The sequence below is a fragment of the Sapajus apella genome, unplaced genomic scaffold (assembly GCF_009761245.1).
Source record: "Sapajus apella isolate SASKATOON/1434 unplaced genomic scaffold, GSC_monkey_1.0 scaffold40, whole genome shotgun sequence".
NCBI lineage: Eukaryota > Metazoa > Chordata > Mammalia > Primates > Cebidae > Sapajus > Sapajus apella.
The window spans coordinates 9,264,100-9,286,971 of NW_022436980.1; the positions used below are offsets into that span (position 1 = coordinate 9,264,100).

The 22,872-nt window shown below is 36.6% G+C and overlaps 1 protein-coding gene and 1 long non-coding RNA gene across 6 annotated transcripts in view; one reads left to right on the top strand and one right to left on the bottom strand.

Annotated features, from left to right (window-relative positions):
* Positions 1 to 22,872, top strand: part of LOC116565489 — a 324,301-nt gene that overhangs the window by 93,502 nt on the left and 207,927 nt on the right. The window lies entirely within an intron of this gene.
* CD96 (CD96 molecule) overlaps positions 1 to 22,872 on the bottom strand; it is a 106,945-nt gene that overhangs the window by 72,047 nt on the left and 12,026 nt on the right. For both annotated transcript variants that reach the window (XM_032299148.1, XM_032299146.1), the window contains exons 3-4: positions 13,601 to 13,725; positions 2,939 to 3,146 (exon numbers count right to left, since the gene is read on the bottom strand). In XM_032299148.1, coding sequence (XP_032155039.1) covers positions 2,939 to 3,146; positions 13,601 to 13,725 — 333 coding nt within the window. The remainder of the gene's footprint in view (positions 1 to 2,938; positions 3,147 to 13,600; positions 13,726 to 22,872) is intronic.

The following is a 22,872-nucleotide window of genomic DNA, read 5'->3' on the forward strand; positions in this document are numbered from 1 at the left end:
GCCTATGGGTGTACAGAAGTCAAAAATTGAGGTTTGGGAACCTCTGCCTAGATTTCAGAAGATGTATGGAAATGTCTGAATACCCAGGCAAAAGTCTGCTGCAGCAGCAGAACCCTCACGAAGAACCCCTGCTAGCACAGATTTGACTGCCCTGCTGGATTTTGGGCTTGCATGGGGCCTTTGTTTTGGACAATTTCTCCCATTTTGAATGGCTGTATTTACCCAATACTTGTACCCCTATTATATCTAGGAAGTAACAATTTGATTTTGTTTTTGTTTACTTTTGATTTTACATAGGCAGAAGGAACTTGCCTTGTCTCAGATGGGACTTTGGACTTGGACTTTGGGTTAATGCTGAAATGGGTTGAGACTTTGGGGGACTGTTGGGAAGGTATGATTGGTTTTGAAATGTGAGGACATGAGATTTGGGAGGCGCCAGGGGTGAAATGATATGGTTTGGCTGTGTCCCCACCCAAATCTCAGTTTGAATTGTATCTCTCAGAATTCCTATATGTTGTGGAAGGGACCTTGTCAGAGATAATTGAATCATGAGGACTGGTCTTTCCCGTGCTATTCTCATGATAGTGAATAAGTCTCATGAGATCTGATGGGTTTATCAGGCATTTCTGTTTTTGCTTCTCATTTTCTGTTGCTGCTGCTGCCATGTAAGATGTGCATTTCTCCTCCTGCCATGATTCTGAGGCCTCCCCAGCCACATGGAACTGTTAGTCCAATTAAACCTCTTTTTCTTCCCAGTCTTGGGTATGTCTTTATCAGCAACATGAAAATGGACTAAAGTAGCTTAGAAATAAAGTCTCACTATGAAGGTCCCTGAAGTGGAGCAGAAAAATATTTGACTCTTGTTTGGTGGCTTGGCACTAGGAAAAATCAGGAAATATTTCAGTGATTTTGTTGTTTTACTAGATTTTAAATGCCCCAAAGCCAGTATTTTGTCCATGTCTTCATCTCCAGCACTTAACAGTGCCCAGCACCAACTAGATATTAAGTACATCATGTTGAACACAGTGGCTTCTAGTAAATTACTGAGCATAGCAGAACAGCCTTCTGTGATTGAGTGGTAAGAATGCTAAACCTGTAGTCATAGATGCTGTCAGTGCCTGCTACAGCCACTTGGCATTTATCTCTGCACACTGAAGACCTCTTACTGGGGTAACTATGACACTTTGCATCATGATTTATTGAGATTATGGGAGCGCACTTAGTCCATAGGTAGTAAAATCTGGGAGTCCCAGAGAGTTAATGGTGATAAGAGATGAAGAACCCAGTTTTCTTGCCCTCCATGTGGAATAACTCTGATGTGTGTTCTATGCTGTCTGCCAGTGAAATTGAGCTCTAAACCTATGGTGGTAACTGACATGCTAATGTACATTTTATTATCTTCCTTACCTTTCCTGACTCACTTTCTTGCTCCCTTTTCCAATGGCCTTCTCTAGGATGGCCTTTCAGATAAATTAACTCAAATCCCTATCTCAATGTTTTACTTACGGGGAAGCCAAAACCAGCGGGGAGGGGTTTTGCGTTTTCTTCAAAATACTAAATTGTATGACTGCCAATAATAAGGCAATACGATTCCAAGTAAAAACAATTTTTTTTTGCATTCTAGTCCTTTAGAGAATTGAGAAACAATCTAGCAGCTTGTGTCCATAGGTTTGTGAATTTATTTTCTCTTTATCTTCTTTTCAAAAATAATTAATTACCTGTCCACCTTACTGCCTTTCTCTTTGCCTTCCTTTAAAATTGGCTTTATAAAAAATACAGATCTTTGTCACAAAAAATGAAAAAACATCCAAAGCCAGGGGACTCTGTTTATTAACAATGTTTATTAATTAGTGGTACTTCCTTGTACCACTGCGGAAAACGGAATTTTAACCTTTCCTCCTTAAATTTGCACCATGCACATACTCTGCATTTTGAGTGAGGCCACAGCGGATTTCACAGCTCAGCTCCACTCTCCTGAGAATGCAGGTTCAGAAGGCCATTCCTGAAGGCTCCTTTGCTGCAAGGGCTGGACCTGAATGGTCTCACCCCAGCTGGCCTTGGCAGGATGGCAGGGGAAGAACTTTTGCAGTTTCTCTGGGACTATATTTATCACTTTCCTCTTCTCACTGACCTTGCTCCACCTTGCTCAAGCAAGCAACTAAGACAATTAGACAACTAAGCAATTAAACTTTGGCAGTTATAATTAAAGAGATTTCCAGTATTCCGAGAAACATTATAGTTGTAAATAAGATAGTGGTCACCAGGATATTGATCTGTCTGCTCTGGTTTGAATGTCCACTCCAAAACTTATATTGAAACTTAATCCCCAGTCTGGCAGTATTGAGAGTTGGGGCCTTTCAGAGGTCATTGAATCATGAGGTCTCTGCCCTTATGGATAAGATTAGTCCATTCATAGAATAATGGGTTATTGGATTCATGAATTATGATGGGAGGGAAATTGATGACCTTATAAGAAGAGGAAGAGAGACATGAATGAGCACATTAGCCTACTCTGCCCTTTTGCCATGTAATACCCTATGCCACCTTTGGATTCTTCAGAGAGTCCCCAGCAGCAAGAAGGCTCTCACCAGATGCCTCCCCTTGACCTTGGACTTAGCCTCCACAACCGTATGTAATAAGTTCCTCTTCTTTATAAATTACTCAGTTTCAGGTATTCTGTTGTGAGCAACAGAAAATTGACAAACAAAGAAAATTATTGCTTTCTGTATGATTTTATTCTGTTAATGGAATCATCATTCTTTAGCATCCTACCCTCATCCTCATCCCCAAAGAGAATGACAAGTATCCAGGGAAACAGACTCCAGCATTGTTACCCTTGTGTGGCTGCTCTGCAGCATAATAGAGTGCTTCCTCCTCAGGGAAGAGCACGGCAGGAGACAGGAGGATGTCAGAAAGTGCGTAGAACAAAAGCCCTTACCGAAAACCTTGACAGTGGTGGAGCTCCTCAAGATTTTGTCAGGACTGACTCCAATGTGGCAAGAGAACTTCCGCCCATCATCAAAGATTTGGACTGGAGAGAGGTGGAGTCTGTAGTCTGTGCCAAGCTTGACTCTATCTTTAAATAATGTGGAATTGCTGATGAGGTGATCTTGGGTGATAAGTGTTTCCTGAGTTCTATTATATTCCTGGTGAGAAAAAATTGTTACCGGTTATTGAGTTCTCAACTGTGCCAGCCCTGGACTAGGCATTTCACAAACATTGATTCATTTATTTTTTTGTAAAACAGAGAGGAAGAATGAAGGATTGAAATTAAGAGATATTTAGTATATTACTAGAGAAGGTATCATATACTTGACTTTCAGTGAAAAACTATTGTGACCCTATCCTAACAAATGGAAACGTTCTGCTCTTCTGACTAGAACTTCTCCTTCATAATCTTCTATAAACTGTATATCTGGAGTAGGATTTGGGGGCTGGAATGGGGGAGCACTAATGGCAGATTTTAATTTTCATTTAAGACGTTCTGACATCTTACTGCTAAGGTGTGCTGAGAAGACTGTATTAGTGTGAAGATTTTATAAAATCTTCATTTAAACGGAATGATTACAGCTATTCCTGAATTCCTTTAGAAAATGACTCTTTTCAGCTCCTCCCCAAGACTAGGATAATGTAAAGTGAGGTTCTTAAAGTCATGCAAGTGAAATGTTGGCACCCGACAGTGAGTACCTCCTTAAATTTTGTTCTCTGGGCACCTCCTTGCTTCCTTAACCACAGGCTCATTCTGGTCCTAACCCTATTCCTGTTCTTCTGTGTTTTTGTTAGCTTCAGAGAAGATGCATGAAGAGTAGGCTGAAAATGTTAATCTGAATTTTCGATATTTGAGGTACTTGGTTCTCCTATCTTATATCATTTCTTTGGTCTGTGATGAAAAGCCCTATTCTCTCCATGCCTGAATTTCCTTGGACAAGCTCCCTGGCATGTCACAATGTTGGTTGATGTCAGTAAATGTGCTCACTAGGGGCCCAGGGAGGAGGGGATTCTTGAGGAGCCTAAGGGAAGAGGATGGGTTAGGTCTTCATTGTACTGTTAGTACAACTCAATATCCTCAGTTGAGTTGCTTTTAAAACACTCTGATGCAGAAGCTTCTCTTCTAGAGATTCTAAATCATCTGTCTAGGATAAGGCCATGGCTAGAGCAAGTGTTTTTAAGGTCCTCAGGGTATCCAGGGCTGACATCTACTGGCCTAACTCTAAACAACAGATGAATCCTTGTGCACAGGCATCAGGGGAAATGGAAGGAATTAAGATGGAGAAGGGTAAACAGAAATGCATTCAGTGGGCGGAAATGTTGATAAGGTCTATGAATTGGAATCTCTAGTTTTAAAAATGAGACAGATCATGCTACAAGAAATGGAAACCTCATGAGTGAGTGAATTCAGGTATGGGCAGAAGCTGAGGAACCATTAAGGCAGACTTCTTAAATAGTTTAGTTATATAAATAATTCCAGAATATACTTAGTAGAAACTCTTATGTAAGACATGATTCTTCAGCTAAATCCGGCTAGGATTTGTGTCAGTCTTACATACAGATAGTATTGTGTTATTGCCTGCAAATAATCACACTCTGCTGAAGTATTTCTCCTGAAGCAATGTACATGCTTTTACACCCTTATAAAGAAGGACTCAAGAGTCCATACTGCTGTTTTTCTGATGAAGAAGAGCATGAGAAAAAGGGAGAAAGACTGCATTACAGAGACAGGATCCCCCAAAGGAGCTCTAAGTATTGGGTGGACACAGAAGAAGAAAGTGGGGAGCATGTCACTCAGCCACTGGCTGGTCTGGACGTCAGTATTTAAGAAGGCAGGTGCAGATCTTCTGGCATAGGTGTGTTTGGCAGCCTCTTGCTTTTTTTTGTGTGTAAGGATTTTAGAGTTGAAAATGCTCTTTGGTCATTTATGGTATGACTGCCATTTGGAACGGTTTTATGCACTGTCACTTTGTTGTGGGATAAAACACAGTTACATGCTGAAGGTGGAGACTGGTGAGAAAAAATGCATTTTTCTTTATTATGTAGCACACTGTGACTGGGTGGTTTAGTTGATAGAGAAAAAATACAAAACCTTCCAATGTATCCAAAGTTCCTGGGCAGTTAACTTTTGCAGAAAGAAGGGTTTATTCTTTCATTGGGAATGATGGGATTCAGTTGCAAAGAGTGCCCTGTAACCTACAAGATAAGGAGATCCTGAGATATTCCAAAGTCTTCAGTTATAAAGGGGGCTGTAGCAAAAACTTACATATGAGTGGCTGCCTTTACAGAGCAAGTGGGAGGAGATGTGAAAAAATTAGCACAGGCGGCCGGGCGCGGTGGCTCAAGCCTGTAATCCCAGCACTTTGGGAGGCCGAGGCGGGTGGATCACGAGGTCAAGAGATCGAGACCATCCTGGTCAACATGGTGAAACCCCGTCTCTACTAAAAATACAAAAAATTAGCTGGGCATGGTGGCGCGTGCCTGTAATCCCAGCTACTCAGGAGGCTGAGGCAGGAGAATTGCCTGAACCCAGGAGGCGGAGGTTGCGGTGAGCTGAGATCGCGCCATTGCACTCCAGCCTGGGTAACAAGAGTGAAACTCCGTCTCAAAAAAAAAAAAAAAAAATTAGCACAGGCAAACAACAAAATGCCTAGGGCTGGGAGAGGGAGAAGTCATACTAATATTATACTGTGACCCTATTAACATTTTACATTCTTATTAGTCATAGTTTAAATTTATTTAGCACCTACTCTATTCTAAGAATTCTCCAAAGTCCTTTCAAGTTGTATCTTATTTGCTTCTTATGACTATGTAGAATAAATTGAGGTTAAAAATTTGCTCAAAGATCACACAAAGTAAGAGGTATTTAAGTCATAGCATCGAAAAGCAAGTATGCCCAGAACCAGGGACAAATAAGTCTCACAGACAACATATACTAATAAGAACCAAACTATAAAATAATGATAAATACAATACCTTTCTGAAGTATCTAGAATGAGAAATTTAATAGGAATTTTAGAAAGCTAGAACCTTTCATATGAGTTGTAGATTACAGGGGTGTGGGCAATTTGCCGACTGAAAGGAGCCTTTGCATGACGTATTAACCCAATTTTGGTGATAGGTGTTTAGAGCATACCTCAACTCCTATTTAATAATAATGCTCTTAGCTTACCTAGTCTTCAAAGTACAGGCTGGTAGAGGTAAGAACCTGCATGTGAGACCCTTATTTCTATCAGTTTTTTCTTTTCCTGTTCTTCAAAGAAAAAAATTGCCCTCTTTAAAAAATATTAATAAGTATTTCTAAAACTTTATGGATTCACACCTTGGTAGACTCTCCCATTTTAATGGGAAATAACATATATGAGCTAACATATATCATATACTTACTCTATTCCTGACACTTAATAGATGTTCAATAATATAAACTTATTCCAACCTATGATCACCTGCTATCTCATGAGTATTCACTATGTGCCTGGCTAAATTGAGGACTTATGGAGACAAATTGCTATGGTTTGAATGTTTTTGTCCCTTCCAAAATTCATATTGAAACTTAACCCCCAATGGCACAGTGTTGGGAGGTGAAGCCTAATGGGAGATCAAAGGGCTCTGCCCTCACAAGTGGGTTAATGCCACCATACAAGGTACTTGTAGTAGCGAGTTCTCTCTTTTCTGCTCTTCTGCCATGTGAGGACACAATTATTTTGTCCTCTCTGGATAACACAGCATTCAAGTGCCATCTTGGAAGCACAGACACCAGGCTCTAGCCTGCCGGCACCTTGATTTTGGACTTCCCAGCCTCCAGAACTGTGAGAGAATAAATTTCTCAGTTTCAGATATTCTGTTATATATAGCAGCACAAAATAGACTAAGACAGTTATAAAGTCATGAATAGCTCAATCTGTTCTCTTGCCACGGTCAACCCTTATACATTAGCCCTTGGGGGACACAATGGCCATGAAGCCCAGGAACAACAGGCTGACTGGAGAATACTGTTCCTTGAACAATATAAATGTAGCAAGGTCTCAAAACACACAAGCAACAGCCTGCCTTTATTTACAGATTTGATATTTTGTTCATCATGGATTTTCCCAAATTTTGATTTTTTAAAATATTGTATTAAAAAATTATCTTGATTACTAATTTTTTTGTGCTCCCTTAAATTTTGCTCCCAAGGTTCAGGGTCTTACTTGCCTCACTAATCACAGCCCTTAGGTTGCATAGCTAATAAGGAGTGGAAATCCAGGTCTTGAAAACAGCAATTTTCCTCCAAAAGTCATACTGTTAATGGCTTTGCTATATACAGGCTCACAAAAGTAGTAGAAGAAACAGTCCTTGACTTTCCTATTTATAATCTACTAAAGGGCTGCATTTCGTGGCTCATGCCTATAATCCCAGCACTTTGGGAGGCCAAGGATGGTGGATCACCTGAGCCCAGGAGTTCGAGACCAACCTGGGCAACACAGTGAAACCCTGTCTTTACTAAAAATACAAAAAAATTAGCCAGGCTTGGTGGCACATGCCTGTGGTCCCAGTTACTCGGGAAGCTGAGGTAGGAGGATCACTTGAGCCTGAGGAGGTCAAGGCTGCAGTGAGCCAAGATTGTGTCACTGCGCTCCAGCCTGGGCAACAGAGTGGGACCCTGCTTCAAAATAAAATCTAAAAAAAAATAGATTTTTAAATCTAACTTTAAATTAGATTTTTTTGTACTAAAAAATTTACTTAAGGAGAAGAACACACACACACGCACACGCAAACAAATATGAAAATCAGGAGCCACAGAAGAGAAACAAATGCATATATAAATTATGTATAGGAGCTTGATAAAATAATTAGCATGATAAGGGCTGGAAGGGATCATATTGAATCATTAAACTGCTGTTATATGTCCCTTAAAGACTTGACAAATCCTAAAATATGTCATTGAGACTTTTTTTGTTTTTGTACTAGAATCAAAATTTTCAGTTCAGAAGAGGAACCTTTGAACTATAGGTTGAGTATCCCTTATCTGAAATTCTTGGTACCAGAAGTGTTTCAGGCTTCAGATTGTTTTGGATTTTGGAATATTTACATTATGCCAGTTGAACATCTTAAATGTGGAAATTTGAAATCTGAAATTTTCCATTGAACATTTATTTTGAGCATCATGTGTGCGCTAAAAAAGTTTCAGATTTTGGAGCATTTTAAATTTCAGGTTTTCAGATTTGGGATGCTCACCCTCCTTGACGTAGTGATGATATTTCATCTCTGAGCTATCCTGAGGTCCTTGAAACCAGGTCCATGTCAGAGCTGGCTGCATTGACCACAGCGTATGGCAGGGGCTGACTGTACAGAGCTTGTTCGATAACTGCTGTTAACTGTATTGATTGCTACTCCTTTTTTCTCCAAACTGTTTCCTGTCTTCACATTTCCTCCATTTATTCTCCATCCAGTCAGTACTGTCAAAGCAAGCTGCTTGCAGAGCTCCCCAGGTCCATTTTCTAGAGCACCAGAACACTATTTTTTTAATCGTTGTTGGTTATCAACTTTTGTAGTTTGGCTAGCACTTTGTTTTTTTTATTAAAGACAATTAGAATCAGCTGCCATCAGGTAAGAGGCTACAGTTTTGTTTTCTGAATAGTGGGGTATCCTTAAGCATAACAAACACTGTCTATAGTACCCTTTTACCTTTTAACATAAGTAGCACAAATATTAAAGAAGAGCATATTGAAGATGCATTTATTGATAAAAATTTTAAGATGTATGAGCATCTATAGTTACATGCTTTTTTTGCTAATATTGAATTGTTCGAATTGGAAATATTCTTGTCCTCTCTTCATAATTGTAAAGAGAAAAATCATGAATTTCTTTATTTTCACTGACTTTGTGAACACATATTCCCTCTTTTGCCTTTTCCTGTCTGCACTACCAATTTGTACTTAGAGGTCCCAGGGTCTTGGTGTAGTACACATCTGCCTTTTGCCAGCCAACTATTTAATTATCCAGCTCAAATATAACCTTTTTAAGAGGCTTCCCAGGTCCATCTAGTCAGAATTGAATGATTTTCCCCATGCTGCCATTTTTTACATTTTTATTAAAGGTGTATGTCATGGTAGGAAATACATCCAATATAGTTTGTATCCCTGAAGGACTTAGTGCTCAAAACAGATTCACATATGTTTATTGGACTGAACTGAAATTTATACTGTGGGAAATAAGGATGATAGTTTGCTATGAAAACAGAATATCAGAGTATATTTAGAAGCTTCCAGAATAAGCCTGCAGAATTTTCCTGATAACTATATGCTTATATCCCAATGCATAAAATGGGAAAAATATCACTTATCTTTTAGCTTCCAGCTACATCTTGTCTAAACACACATATTCTAGGATTTCTTATATATTACCCCTCCATTCACATAGATTATTAGTTTCCATTAAAGGGTGAACCCTTTGTGCTTACTTATTTACCCCTCATCCTGGATGAATGTTAGATACACCATCCATTTGCACCTGATGCCCATCCACTTCAATGTATTCCCAGTTCTGCAATGTAACTTCTTCCCAAAATGCAGTCTGTCCAATTAACACAGCCTTAGCATGATTTCAGGCACATGTAGCAAAGGAGTTTGTTTTATGAGACAGAATTCCATTAATAACCTATCCCATGAGGGTCATAATTGAATTAATTAACTTTTATAAAATTTCATGTACAGAAAGGCATCACTTTTGTTTTTCAGTGACCTAGATAATTTTAGTTTGTAAACTGTTTCCAGGGCTTCATGAATCACTCAGGGCAGAAGGCCTTTGAAGCTTCCCAGAGTTACTGAGTTCAGTATAGCAAGTTTCTGCTCTCTCAGCTCATCTTCATCATTTCTATTTTTTGATCTCTTTCTAAAGAGATTATATAATGTCTGTAAGAACAATTGGCTTATCATTATGATCATTATTGTTAGTTTAAGAAGAGCTCAAAGACCACTAATATAGATTGGCTGGAATATTTGTGTCCTTTGCAGGCACGTAACAATTGTGACACCATGAGTTGTAGTTTATTCCCTAATATAAGTGTTGCCAGTGGCACCAGCGTGAGTTTTTGACTTTACTGCACGACAGAATTTAAGAGCAAGTTCAAAGTGAAAGGAGGTAAGAGAGCTTACTGCAAAGCAAAAGTACACTCACAGCTGATCACAGCAGGCTACTCAAAGGTGAGACAGTGCTGACTGACACTAGGGAAACTCTCTTTATGAGAGTCTCATATGATTATTCATGAAGGGCTGGGAAGGCATGTTGCTATGAAGCATGTTCCGGGTGGTCCTCTGGATGTGCATGTGCTATTGTTGTACATGCCAGTAGATAACATGGCATGTCTCATTAGCATCTTAAATCTCTACTCATGGGTGCATTTTTTACTATTATAATAAGCATAGGTCAGCCCAAAGACACTGATCATGGGTTTCTGCACTTGCGTGAATTTAGGGATTTCTCCTTTCTGCTCCTTTACCTCCTTGCTGTAGGATGCTGTGACCACCAGCCCAGGATGCGGTTTGTGTACTGTCAGGCAGTTTGTTCTCTCCATTTATTTAGGAAGTTTGTTCTCCTTTAAGGCAAGCTATAACCACCCTATGTAACCTACTTTATAAGGACATAAGATGCTTTAATGGACTGGCTGAATCCCACAGCCATCAACAGTATAGGACATAGATATAAATGAGAGGAGCAAATAGATTTTGACATTTAGAAAGGAAATGCATAGTAGCATTTTAATCAACACGTTTGCCAACACCATCTTCCCTTTGAAGAAAGGTTTCTTCCGAAAGATTCTTCAGGTTGTCTGTATCATGATGCATTCTTTAAAGTGGAAGCATGACTTGAGGTTCTAGTGGATGTTTAAGACTCACCCTCTCACTGTGTGACCTTACATGCACTCCCTCTGGTGTTCATTTGTTTTAAATGCCGTGGCCGAATACAAAGGTATGTTGTTATGGCCTTCTTAGTTTCTTTAAAGGAAGCTACTTGATAAAGCATGCTTTATCAGTTGTCAAGTCTTTGATACTTCATGAGCTGCCACTCGTTAAACAATCAAACAGTGTGAATTTAGTGATCATCAATTTAATATGAGAATAATGAATAAGACTGTGGGGAAAGGGGACAAATACAAACAAATTCATTAAATTATTTATTAAGTATTTATGAGTACCTGTGTTTTAGACTCTATACTAGATGGTTGATATTTTTGAAATGAGCCATACAACTTTTTGTCCAGAAGCTCAGAGTCACAGAAAAGACACACACCAAAGGCTTTACATTTGCTTAGAAAAAACAGATTACATACCATGAGACAAGAACACTACAGTAAAAATATCGACAGTAAAGCTTTATTAAACCAGTTGCCATTTTTAGTGAATTTGTGATAATTGGGATAGGTACTTTCGGCCCTCTTGGGGGAAAATATTGGTAACACAAGCAAGGTATGCATTTCATCATTAAAAGGTTTAGTATAGTACATTTCTGCCCCCTTGAAGTTATCCTACCTCTTAACCTTTGTCTCAGAACTAGGTTGTATCATGTTTGTTAGGAACAGTGGACTTATACTCATCCTAATGATAATGTCCAGGAAGCCTTGCATTTTGGAAAGCAAATCCTATATGGGGCAGACGTGTCTTGTGACAAATGACAAAGAGATGCTGTAGGTTTTTAAGCCATTTGGGAAAGTTATTTTAAAACATAATTCTTTTTATTACTATTTAAAAAATACTTAGACAGTGAAAAGTTATCAGTAGGTTGTATTTAAAGTTCTTTGCACAAGTCAATTATTTTGGGTATGGCACAAACCCAAAGAAATGTTTTTAGATATAAGGTCTAGTTTCTGAGACTGTCCACAAAAATCTAGGTAGCTTGTAATGCAAATAATCAACCCCCTCAATCACAGTATTTTCCAAATTGTGCCAGCTGTTAACATTCATGAGCTTCTTCTGTGAGTTTTATAAGAATTTTTAAATTCTCTGTTTTCATTTTGATAAACATAAAAATTAGCATACAGTAATTGAATCATATTCTGTATCACCTAAATGAATGCCCTGTTTTATGATTCTTGAAATCATGTTTATCATCATCTCTATAACTGTGTTTGTCTCTGTTATCATTTGTTTTTAACAGTTTTTGGGGTTTACTATATACAATGGTTAGTAGCTGGCTGCTATTTGGCTGGCTAACATTAAAGTTACAGTGACACAATTCTTTCACATTTATTATTATACTCATGTTGATTTTGTTTACCTGTTAGGAGAAAACAACTCAGAAAATTTTAGTTTTCAAGATTAAATTTAGATTTTAAACTAAACTGATACATTAGGCAGAATAATGTAGACTAATGATAAAATAACAAAGGCAAAGTAAATAAATGTCATAGTTATGTTAAGGGTTAGGCCAAATTAAATCATACATCTGAATAGATGAAGATCTGCATAGATGAATTCTGCAGTATTTCAAGTGAGACAAGTAGTGGGAGAATTTAGTCATCACACAGGACATGGGAAGCAACTTCATAGTTGGAACACCATAACTGCCAAAGTGAATACTCAGTGAAATTTTTAAAATTTATAATTAGGGTTATAAAGTGTTTTAGCAAAATAATAGACCAGTATTTATTTTTGATCTACACATCAAAATAATAGCCCAGTATTTATTTTTGCTCTACACATCATTTTTCGTTTTTTGAGATGGAGTCTTGCTCTGTCGCCCAGGCTGGAGTGCAGTGGCACGATCTCGGCTCACTGCAACCTTTGCCTCACAGGTTCAAGTGATTCTCCTGCCTCAGACTCCTGAGTAGCTGGGATTACAGGGTGTGCACCACCACACCTTGCTAATTTTTGTATTTTTAGTAGAGACGGTGTTTCACCATGTTGGTCCAGCTGGTCTTGAACACCTGACCTTGTGATCCACCTGCCTCGGCCTCCCAAAGTGCTGGTATTACAGGTGTGAGCTACTGTGTCTGGCCTACATCATTTTTAAATTGGAAAATTTTTCGTAAAAATACAGATTTCTGGCTTGCATTTTTTTTTTTATGAGACGGCATGGCAATTATAGGCCTGCAGCCCCCTGTGGCATTAATAGAACTGGGCAGTAGCTGTTTCTTATACAAGTCCTGCTTGTCTCATATACGTTTTCTGCTTATATTTCACAAGCACTAGAATTTGTGCTTCCCAACCTAAGCCAATGTTGTGTATTTCCCAGGGTGCAGTAATGTTTTTGGCAAAGGGAGTCTGTAGCTCTGCATATGTTGTTTGTAAAACAAATATTTGTGAGTAGGGGCTTCTGCTGAATATGGCTCCTCTCTGGGGCACTATCACACTTTGTTCTTTCTGTAATCATAGTTTGGTGTATAGCTAGAAATAAAAATCAACCTTTAGAAGCAAATTTATAAATTAATTTACTGCATTCATGGACTCAGAGGCTTGCCTGTGAGAAGGAATCTGAATGTCCTCTCCTTCCTTCCCCACCCCTCCTCCCACCCCTGGCATAATGCCTGCCCTCCATCTAGTATACTTCCTTCCCTATTATTACTGCTTATTCATTTTACTTCATTAATGTTTAAAGACCATTGCAGTTATTCGCTGAAAAGGGCAACACTTACCACCAACCATGCATAGGTGAACTCAGATGAAATTTCTGAGGAGCTATTTTGAAAGCATGGTATTTCCAGAGTTCGATTTATCTCTATTTCTATTATATGGTTGATTTTCCACTCGTCTGGTGTAACTATAACAAAACATAAGGTAGAAAACACATGAATCTCTGATTGGTTTATAAAGTGCTTTTTGTCAAAGAGACAAAAACAGTTTTATTATAGAGATTCATTTATCCTCAGAATGCACCTATAAAGCAGAGAGGCAAACCCCCACTATAGTCCCTGTTGTATAAGTGGCTAAACAAAGTCACCGAGGAGCACAGAATTGTTGCTAAACACTGAGAAATTACAAGGAAACAACCCGAACAGAATCAAACTCATCATTTGGCATGTTTCTCTGCTTTAGCCCCAAATTGGTGCTTTAATCTTGAGGTTCACTTTCCTTGATCAGATAGAATATAAAACTTCATAACCTGGCCTTAATTGTCTTCTTATTTTGATGGACTGTATTTTTTAGAGTAGTTTTAGGTTCATAGGAAAATTGAGCAGAAAGTATAAAGTTCCCAGTATATCTACTGCCTCTACTCACACACAGCCTCCACCACTGTGGACATCCTGTTCCACAGCAGTACATTTGTTACAATTAATGAACCCACGTTGGCACATCATTATCATCCAAAGTTCATAGTTTATGTTACGGTTTACTCTGAATTTTGTATATTCTCTGAGTTTGGACAAATGTATAATGACATGTATCCACCATTATAGTATCATACATAATAGTTTTGCTGCCCAAAAAATCTGATATTTTGACAGTCTTCATATCTAATAATCTTCCTAGAGCTTATAAACATTCCTTCAACAAAGGAATGACACAAAAATAGATAAGGAAACTTTGAGGAAGCAGTGTTAATTATTTTCATTTTTAAGGTAATAGAAGATAAATATCCATTTTGTAGTCTTTTCTATTGGGAAAGTGGTATATACATACATATAAACTTGTGACTAAACTATAACATCAAAAGAAATTTATAAATAAAGGAAACTCTATCATCCAAATATCCTAAAAATCTTATATTCTTTTTTCTATATCTATTTCAAATCTTGTTTGCATACGTGCATGTTTTCTCATAGTCTACAATCCTATTTACCAATGAATGTTATATATATTGTTACTTTAAATGTTTCATGTGATTCTTGAACTATTTTTGATTTAAATTTATGGGGAGTTTGTGTCTTTTTATCATATATACCAATCATCATTCATTTAGTCATTTCCAATTATTGAATCATTGTGCTCTTTCAGCTTGGATTTTTTAACTTTTAAACCATTACATCCTATACAGCAAGGATCATCCTTATGCTAATAGCTTTACTCTGACCATTCAGCTACTTAAGGTAAATTCTCAGAAGTATAATTAGTGGATCATTTAGTATGAACATTCTTATTGCTACTAACATTGTGTATATATATAAATATGTTATATAACAGTATAACTGTTATACAGTATTAGTCCATCAAAATAAAAAGACAAAGCCTAGGTTATGAAGCTTTATATTCTATCTGATCAAGGAAATGAAACCTGAAGATTAAAGCACCACTTAAGGGCTAAAAATTATATATATGTATAATTATACACACACACACACACACACACATAAAATACATGCTTTACAACAGTATACATATTTTAATGGATTATTTCTCAATTTATAAATTTTATATCTAGCCTTTAGATATTTGTTATGTTTTAATCTCTTATCAATAGCAGCTATATTCTCTACTGATAACTCCTTCTTCCTCCTTTTCCTAATTAAAACCAGATCTTCCCATAGGGTACATCTTCCCCATAGCATTTCCAAATAGTAGTTATACATTTTCTTGCACTCCTAATTCATCAAGTTCTGGAGGTAGGATCAGTACTTTCCTTGCTCTTCACTGCTGTTTCCAAATACTACTCCAAACCCATAATTGAAAACAAGAGCCTTGTCTCTTAAGGTAAAGCAATACTTAGCTATCACACTTCAAAATGGAGCTGTTTGTACACTACTTCTACTATCATAATTTTTTGACTTATTTGCATACCACCATTACTACTATTTAATTTTATTCTTGAAATGATTGTAGTTGTTTTACTTATATATATATTTCTTTAAAATATACTGATTTAGGCACTAATATCTGTGAAGTCCATGCAATATAAATATGTTAGTTATATTTTAATGAACATCAGTCAAATATGTAAGTATTACATTTTTGTAAACCTTGTCCAGATTCTGGGAAGCTGGCAGGATAAGTTGCATTACTTTTTGAATATTCCTGAAACCCTGTATAAAAACAAAGACGATAACTAGAATAACCAAACTAAAAATACATAGACAATATCTACAAGAACACTAACTACCAACACATCCTTGTTAATTGTTGGGGAAAATTCACTAAACCACTGTGTTATCAGCAACTATGCAGAAAGAAACATAGGAAGATCAACTTCTTCTGATGGATCTTAGAACTTGAGAACCCACACTACCTCTCTCTGCCTAGTAACAGGTAATCACTGGAAAGACAGATTAATCCAAGAATCGTAGCTGAAATGGAGAGGAGAGTTTGTAGACACCAAATCACCAGTGCCTTTAAGAAAAGTTAAGAAATGGGTTGTCAGTGCTGGAGCTAAAATGTCTTCTCAGGACACATGCCATGGGGAGAAGAAATCGCTGGACGTAGAATCCAATAAAACAGAACAGGTTCAATAAGAGAACCTGTTTTGATTTCTCTTATTGAAACCAAAGAGGCAATTTAGACAAAAGTGAGGGATAGAAGCAAAGGAAATACACTCAGAAAGTACAATGGCAAATTACTTATCTTGAAAATAACAGAAGAAGGGTTCTAGGGATACTGAACACTTTAGAAAAGCTAGCCTGGCCCACTCTTCTGTGATAGGAATGCATTTAACTTAAACATGAGCAATAGAAAAGGAATGAGATAGAATAACCTATAAGGATATCACAAGCAAAAAGAGAATAAAGAAAAAAAAAACAACATTCCTATAACAATGAGAGCATATTATCACAAAACGACAACAAAGTAAATGATAACTATAGCCAAATTATTCAAAATGAGCTAAAAGAAATCAAATAATGTAAACTGTGAACAATTTTGGAAAGTTTCCAATGAGTCCAGTGGAAGAAAAAAGCTTACAAAATATAGGTAAGAAAATTCACGAAAGGGTTAGAAATAATAATTTTTTAAAAATCACTCCAGAAATTAAGACAAAATTATAACAAAACCAGATACCTAGAAACACAAAAGCTAATTCATTAAAATACATTTTAAAAATAGTATGAGGAAAATTTTGAAATAATATGTAATTATAAAATAAAAGAAAAAACTGAGAAAAGAGATTCAAAGAAAATGATATGCAAAGAAGATAAAATGTATGTACAATAGAAGACATTAAAGAAAAAAGATCAAAACAATGGAACAGAGCAAATATCAAAAACTGTAATTCAAGAAAAATATATAATTTAACACTACTAGAAAATACACATGAAGCGATTATACTGCAAAAAATAGGAAAACAGACCCAGAATGGACAACATTAAGCATGTTCATATAAAAGTATTGAGCAAAGTCAAACATGGGGAAATTTTAGATTGTTATTAGCTTTTTGAGAGCAGTCCTATGTCAGAAAACATTACAGTAACATAGTTAATATACTCAAGGAAAGAAAATGTGAACCAAAGATTTTATATTCAGCAAAATTAACCTTTATAAAGACTACAGAAAAATGTTAGAGTTATGCAAGAACTCTGAGAATATTGCTGTTCTGAGCATTTCCTAGGATTCTCCAGTAGAATACATTTCAGACTGGAGATGCATTTACATGAAGGTTAGTGGTAAATGTTGATTATGTATTTACCTTTAGCACTAAGAATATATAATGTTATAACAAAGGGAATAGTAATGAATACATGTTTTTAAATAAAGATACAATAGAAATATTAAACTATGGGGAGTAGGAATGAGGGACTTGTGGTTATGGGGACATGAGGAGGTCAGTAAAAATAGACAAGTACAAAACTGGGCAAACGTGCTTAAAAAGCAACAATTTTAGGTCCTTGGAAATTGACTAAAGGTAATTATTAAATTGTGAAGCATTTCTTCTCGAAAAATCACTAGAGCTTTAGTAAAAACAGCAGGAGTCTTCAATCTTTTTGCCTACAGCTCCTTCCCTTCCCTTCTCCAACTTGGTCATTAAGAAGTGTAGTTTTAGCCACATGAAGCAGGTTGCAAAAACCAGCAGCTTTTTTTCCACAATGGGCAGACTTAAATTAGGCCTAGGGGTAGAAACCTTTCACCTTTTTCCATAACAGGGACACACTTGGTAGGTTGCAAAAACCTGAAGCTTGGTTAGTTTGAGTTTGTATTCCCATTTGGAGTGCTTGCCCCTCTGAAATGCATGTTGAAATTTGGTTTCCATTGTGACAGTATTAGGAGGTAGAATCTTTGGGAGGTGATAGGGAAGAGCTCTTATCAGTGGCATTAATGCTGTTATAAAAGGGAGAGTTAATTCCCTTTTTGTCTCTTGCCTTCTGCCTTCCACCATGTGAGGACATGGCATTTCTCCCCTCCAGAGGATTTAGCAAGCAGGCCCTCACCAGATGTCAATAGCTTGATCCTGGACATTCTCAACCTCCATAACTGTGAGAAAATAAATATCTATCATTTCTAAAGTATCCAGTCTATGGTATTCTGTTAGAGCAGAACAAAACAAAGATAGTGCCAGACCAGAGAGACCTTTAACATGGAGATCCTGGAAACTGGAGTCATGGAATGGCTAAGATAAGGACTTCACATATTATACCCTGGCTAGGAAACTACACACTGAGTAGGGGAGACCTGAAAGAACCTAGCAAAAAGTAAAAGCCAAGAAAGTCTGGGTAATTGGCTGCAACTTGGAATGCACTCCCTGATTGACACACAAATCTATGTATAAACAGTGGAAGCCTAATGGGGTTAACGTGTTTGAGCATGACTTTTGCCAAAATCATTGGTGGACCAGTAGAGTGGTTTTTCCAATGCAGGGGCAACTTCTTGCAAGCCAAATTTAAAAATAACTATTTGTATTAAAACCTGAGCAGAGAGATCAATGGCCTTGAGCTGCAAAGGAGACATTCAATTTAAGCACAGATAAGTTACTAAAATAAAACAAAATCAACCTAAATAAGACAGAATATAGAGTTGCAACATATATATATATATATATACATATATATATATATATATTCTATACTCTTTCTATAAATATATATGTATATATATTAAAATGTCCATTTTTCAAAAAATTATGAGACATTGAGAAAACAGGAATGTGTGATCCATAATCAGGAAAAAAGCAATTGCAGCTGATTCTGGGCAGATCCAGGTGTTGAATTTAAGAGACTCCAAAGAAGCTATTATTAGTCTATTCAAAGGATTAAATCAAGATATGACAATGACTCAATGAAGAGAAAATGTTAGTGTAGAAATAGAAAACTATAAAATGAAGCACATGCATATTTTAGAGTTGAAACGTTAACAAAAATGAAAAATTTGCTAGATGTTCTCAATAGCAAATTTGAGATGGCTGAAGAAAGAATTAGTGTATTTGAACATTGTTCAATATAAAGTATCTATTTTTTTTTAATTTTTATTTTTTTAACTTTAAATGCATACTGTATCTGGCATTTCTTCCCATGTTACCCCTCCCCACCCCCCACTGTCTCTCTCCTATCCCCTGCAACTGCCCCCAGTGTGTGATGCTCCTCTCCCTAAGTCCACGTGTTCTCATTGTTCAACACCCACCTATGAGTAAGAATATGTGGTATTTGGCTTTCTGTTCTTTTGTCAGTTTGCTGAGAATGATGGTTTCCAGATTCATCCAAGTCTCTACAAAGGACACAAAGTCATCGTATTTTATGGCTGCATAGTATTCCATGGTGTATATGTACCACAATTTCTTTGTTCAGTCTGTCATTGATGGGCATTTGGGTTGGTTCCAGGTCTTTGCTATTGTACACAGGGCTGAAATGAACATACGTGTGCTTGTGTCTTTATAGTATAATGATTTATAGTTCTTTGGGTTTATACCCTGTAATGGGATTGCTGGGTCAAATGGAATTTCTATTTCTAGACCCTTTAGAAATTGCCACACTGTCTTCCACAATGGTTGAACTAATTTACCCTCCCACCAACTGTGTGAAAGTGTTCCTGTTTCTCCACATCCTCTCCAGCATCTGTTGTCTCAAGATTTTTTAATGATTGCCATTCTAACTGGCGTGAGATGATATCTCAATGTGGTTTTGATTTGCATTTCTCTAATGACCAGTGTTGATGAGCATTTTTTCATATGTTTGTTGGCCTCATATATGTCTTCTTTTGAAAAGTGTCTGTTCATATCCTTTGCCCACTTTTGAATGGGGTTGTTTGTTTTTTTCTTGTACATCTGTTTTAGTTCCTTGTAAATTCTCGTTATTAGCCCTTTGTTAGATGGGTAGATTGCAAAAGTTTTTTCCCACTCTGTTGGTTGCCGATTCGCTGTAACGATGGTTTCTTTTGCATTACAGAAGCTCTGACTTTTCATGAGATCCCATTTGTCTATCTTGGCTTTCATTCCCATTGCTTTTGATGTTTTAGTCATGAAGTGCTTGCCTATGTCTATGTCCTGTATGGTTTTGCCTACGTTTTCTTCTAGCGTTTTTATGATATTAGGTTCTATGTTTAAATCTTTAATCCATCTGGAGTTAATTTTATTGTAAGGTGACAGATATGGGTCCAGTTTCTGCTTTCTGCACATTGCTAGCCAGTTTTCCCAACACCATTTATTAAACAGGGAATCCTTTCCCCATTGCTTGTTTTTGTCATGTTTGTCAAAGATGAGATGGTTGTAGATATGTGGTCTTGCTTCTGGGGCCTCTGTTCTATTCCATTGGTCTATGTCTCTGCTTTGGTACCAGTACCACACTGTTTTGATTACTATAGCCTTGTAGTATAGTTTGAAGTCCAGCAGTGTGACTCCACCGGCCTTGTTCTTTTTGCTTAGGATTGTCTTGGCTATGCGGGCTCTCTTGTGGTTCCATATGAAGTTTAAAGTAGTTTTTTCCAAAGTATCTAATCTTAAGGGAGAAAAAGTATTGGAAGAAACGAAAACAGCTTCAGAGCCAGATAGGACTGTATCAAGTATGATAACATACATGAAACAGGAGTAATAGAAAAAGAAGTGAAAGAGTAAAGGGATGGACCAAATATTTGAAGAAAGAATGGGGAAAACCTTCACATATTAGATTATTTAAAATTTTTCTTAAAATTAATCTACACATCCCAGAACTTTAACAAAACCTGATTAGGACAAACACAGACAGTCATGTAGACACAACTTAATCAAACTTCTGAAAGGCAAAGAGAAAGAATAAATTATAAAAGTAGCAATTGAAAGGAGCAAAAAACAAAGAAACAAAAACAAAAAGTCATCCCATGCAGCAGACTAATAAATAGTGGCTCATTTTAATCAGAAATAATGGAGATCTGAATATATATTCCCAATACTGAGAGAAAGAGTCACAATCCACTCAGAATTCTACATCCAGTGAAATTATCCTTTAAAATTAAAAATGAAAAAATCTGAAAGAATTCATTGCAAGTAGATTTGTCTTACATGAAATACTAAAGTCCTTCAGACTGAAAGTAAATGACAACAAACAGTAACTAATTCATGGAATAAAATAAAGAGCACAGAAAAGGGTAAATAGATGAGTAAATATGAAAGATTATATATATAGTCTTTATATGTGAGTAAATAAAAACTCTACATATATTTATTTTTCTTTTCTATTCTCTTAATTTCATTAAAGAACATGAAATTACTTAAATCAGGGGTCCTTAGCCCCCAGGCCATGTACTTGTACTGGTCCGTGGCCTGTTAGGAACTGGGCCACACAGCAGAAGGTGAGCAGTATGCGAGTGAGCAAAGCTTCATCTGTACTTACAGCTACTCCCTATCACTCGCATTACCACCTGAGCTCTATGTCCTGTGAAATCAGTGGCTGCACTAGATTTTCATAGGAATGCGAACTCTATTGTGAACTGTGCATGCAAGGGATCTAAGTTGTGCAGTCTTTATAAGAATCTAATGCCTGATGATCTGCTGCTGTTTCCCATCACCCCCAGATAGGACGATCTAGTTGCAGGAAGACAGGCTCAGGGCTCCCACTGATTCTACATTATGATGAGTTGTATAATTATTTCATTATATATTACAATGTAATAATAATAGAAATGAAATGCACAATAAATGTAATATGCTTGAATCATTCAAAACCATCTCCCTCCACCCCAGTCTGGAAGAATTGTCTTACATATCAGTCCCTAGTGCCAAAACTTTGGGATCTGCTGCTTTAAATCTTTAATTAAACACTGAAATGTTGGGTTTAATACACATATTATTATATACATGCACTTTATAGTTTGATATAGATGTATAACTAAGAACAATAATACAAAGTGGTTTAGAGGACATATGGTGGAGCAAGTTGCAAAAAAAGAAAATAAGAGAAAAATAGACATAGGAACAGACACATAAATGCTTCTGACTTTGAAGCTATCCAACAAAGATTTAAAACAACTCTTTTTCATATACTCAAGAAAACAGAAAAAATGGAGGAAGTAGATCAAAAGGTAGACAAATTTATCAAAAATTAAAAATCTATCAAATATCAATAACTTAAACATACAATATCAGAAACTAAGAGCTAATTTGATGGGGTAATAACTTATTGGACATCATAGAGATAGAGTTCATGATTGGAAGACAGGTCAATATCTAACTGAATAACAGAAGGAAAAAAAGTAGAAAATGTAGAAAAAGGCATTAGAGAGATATAAAAAAATGTAAATTTAGGTATTTTTTTTGCACCAGAAACCTAACATTACAAATTTAAATGCTCATAAAAAAAGCATGCAAGTGTCAGAAATTATGAGTGAATTCTTATATTCACTCATAATTTTTCTTCTGGAAATACGGAAAACTTTTCTTGACCAAAACTGAAAATCAGGACCAATAAGGGAAAAGAGTAACAGATTTTATTTCATAAAAATAAGAAACACACTGCATTGCAAACAATATAAGAAAGTAAAAATAAATGACAAACTGGGAAAATATTTGCAACTTATACCACAAAGGATTAATAGGTTTTATATAGGGGACATTTTCAGTAGAATAAGGATAATTACCATAATGAAT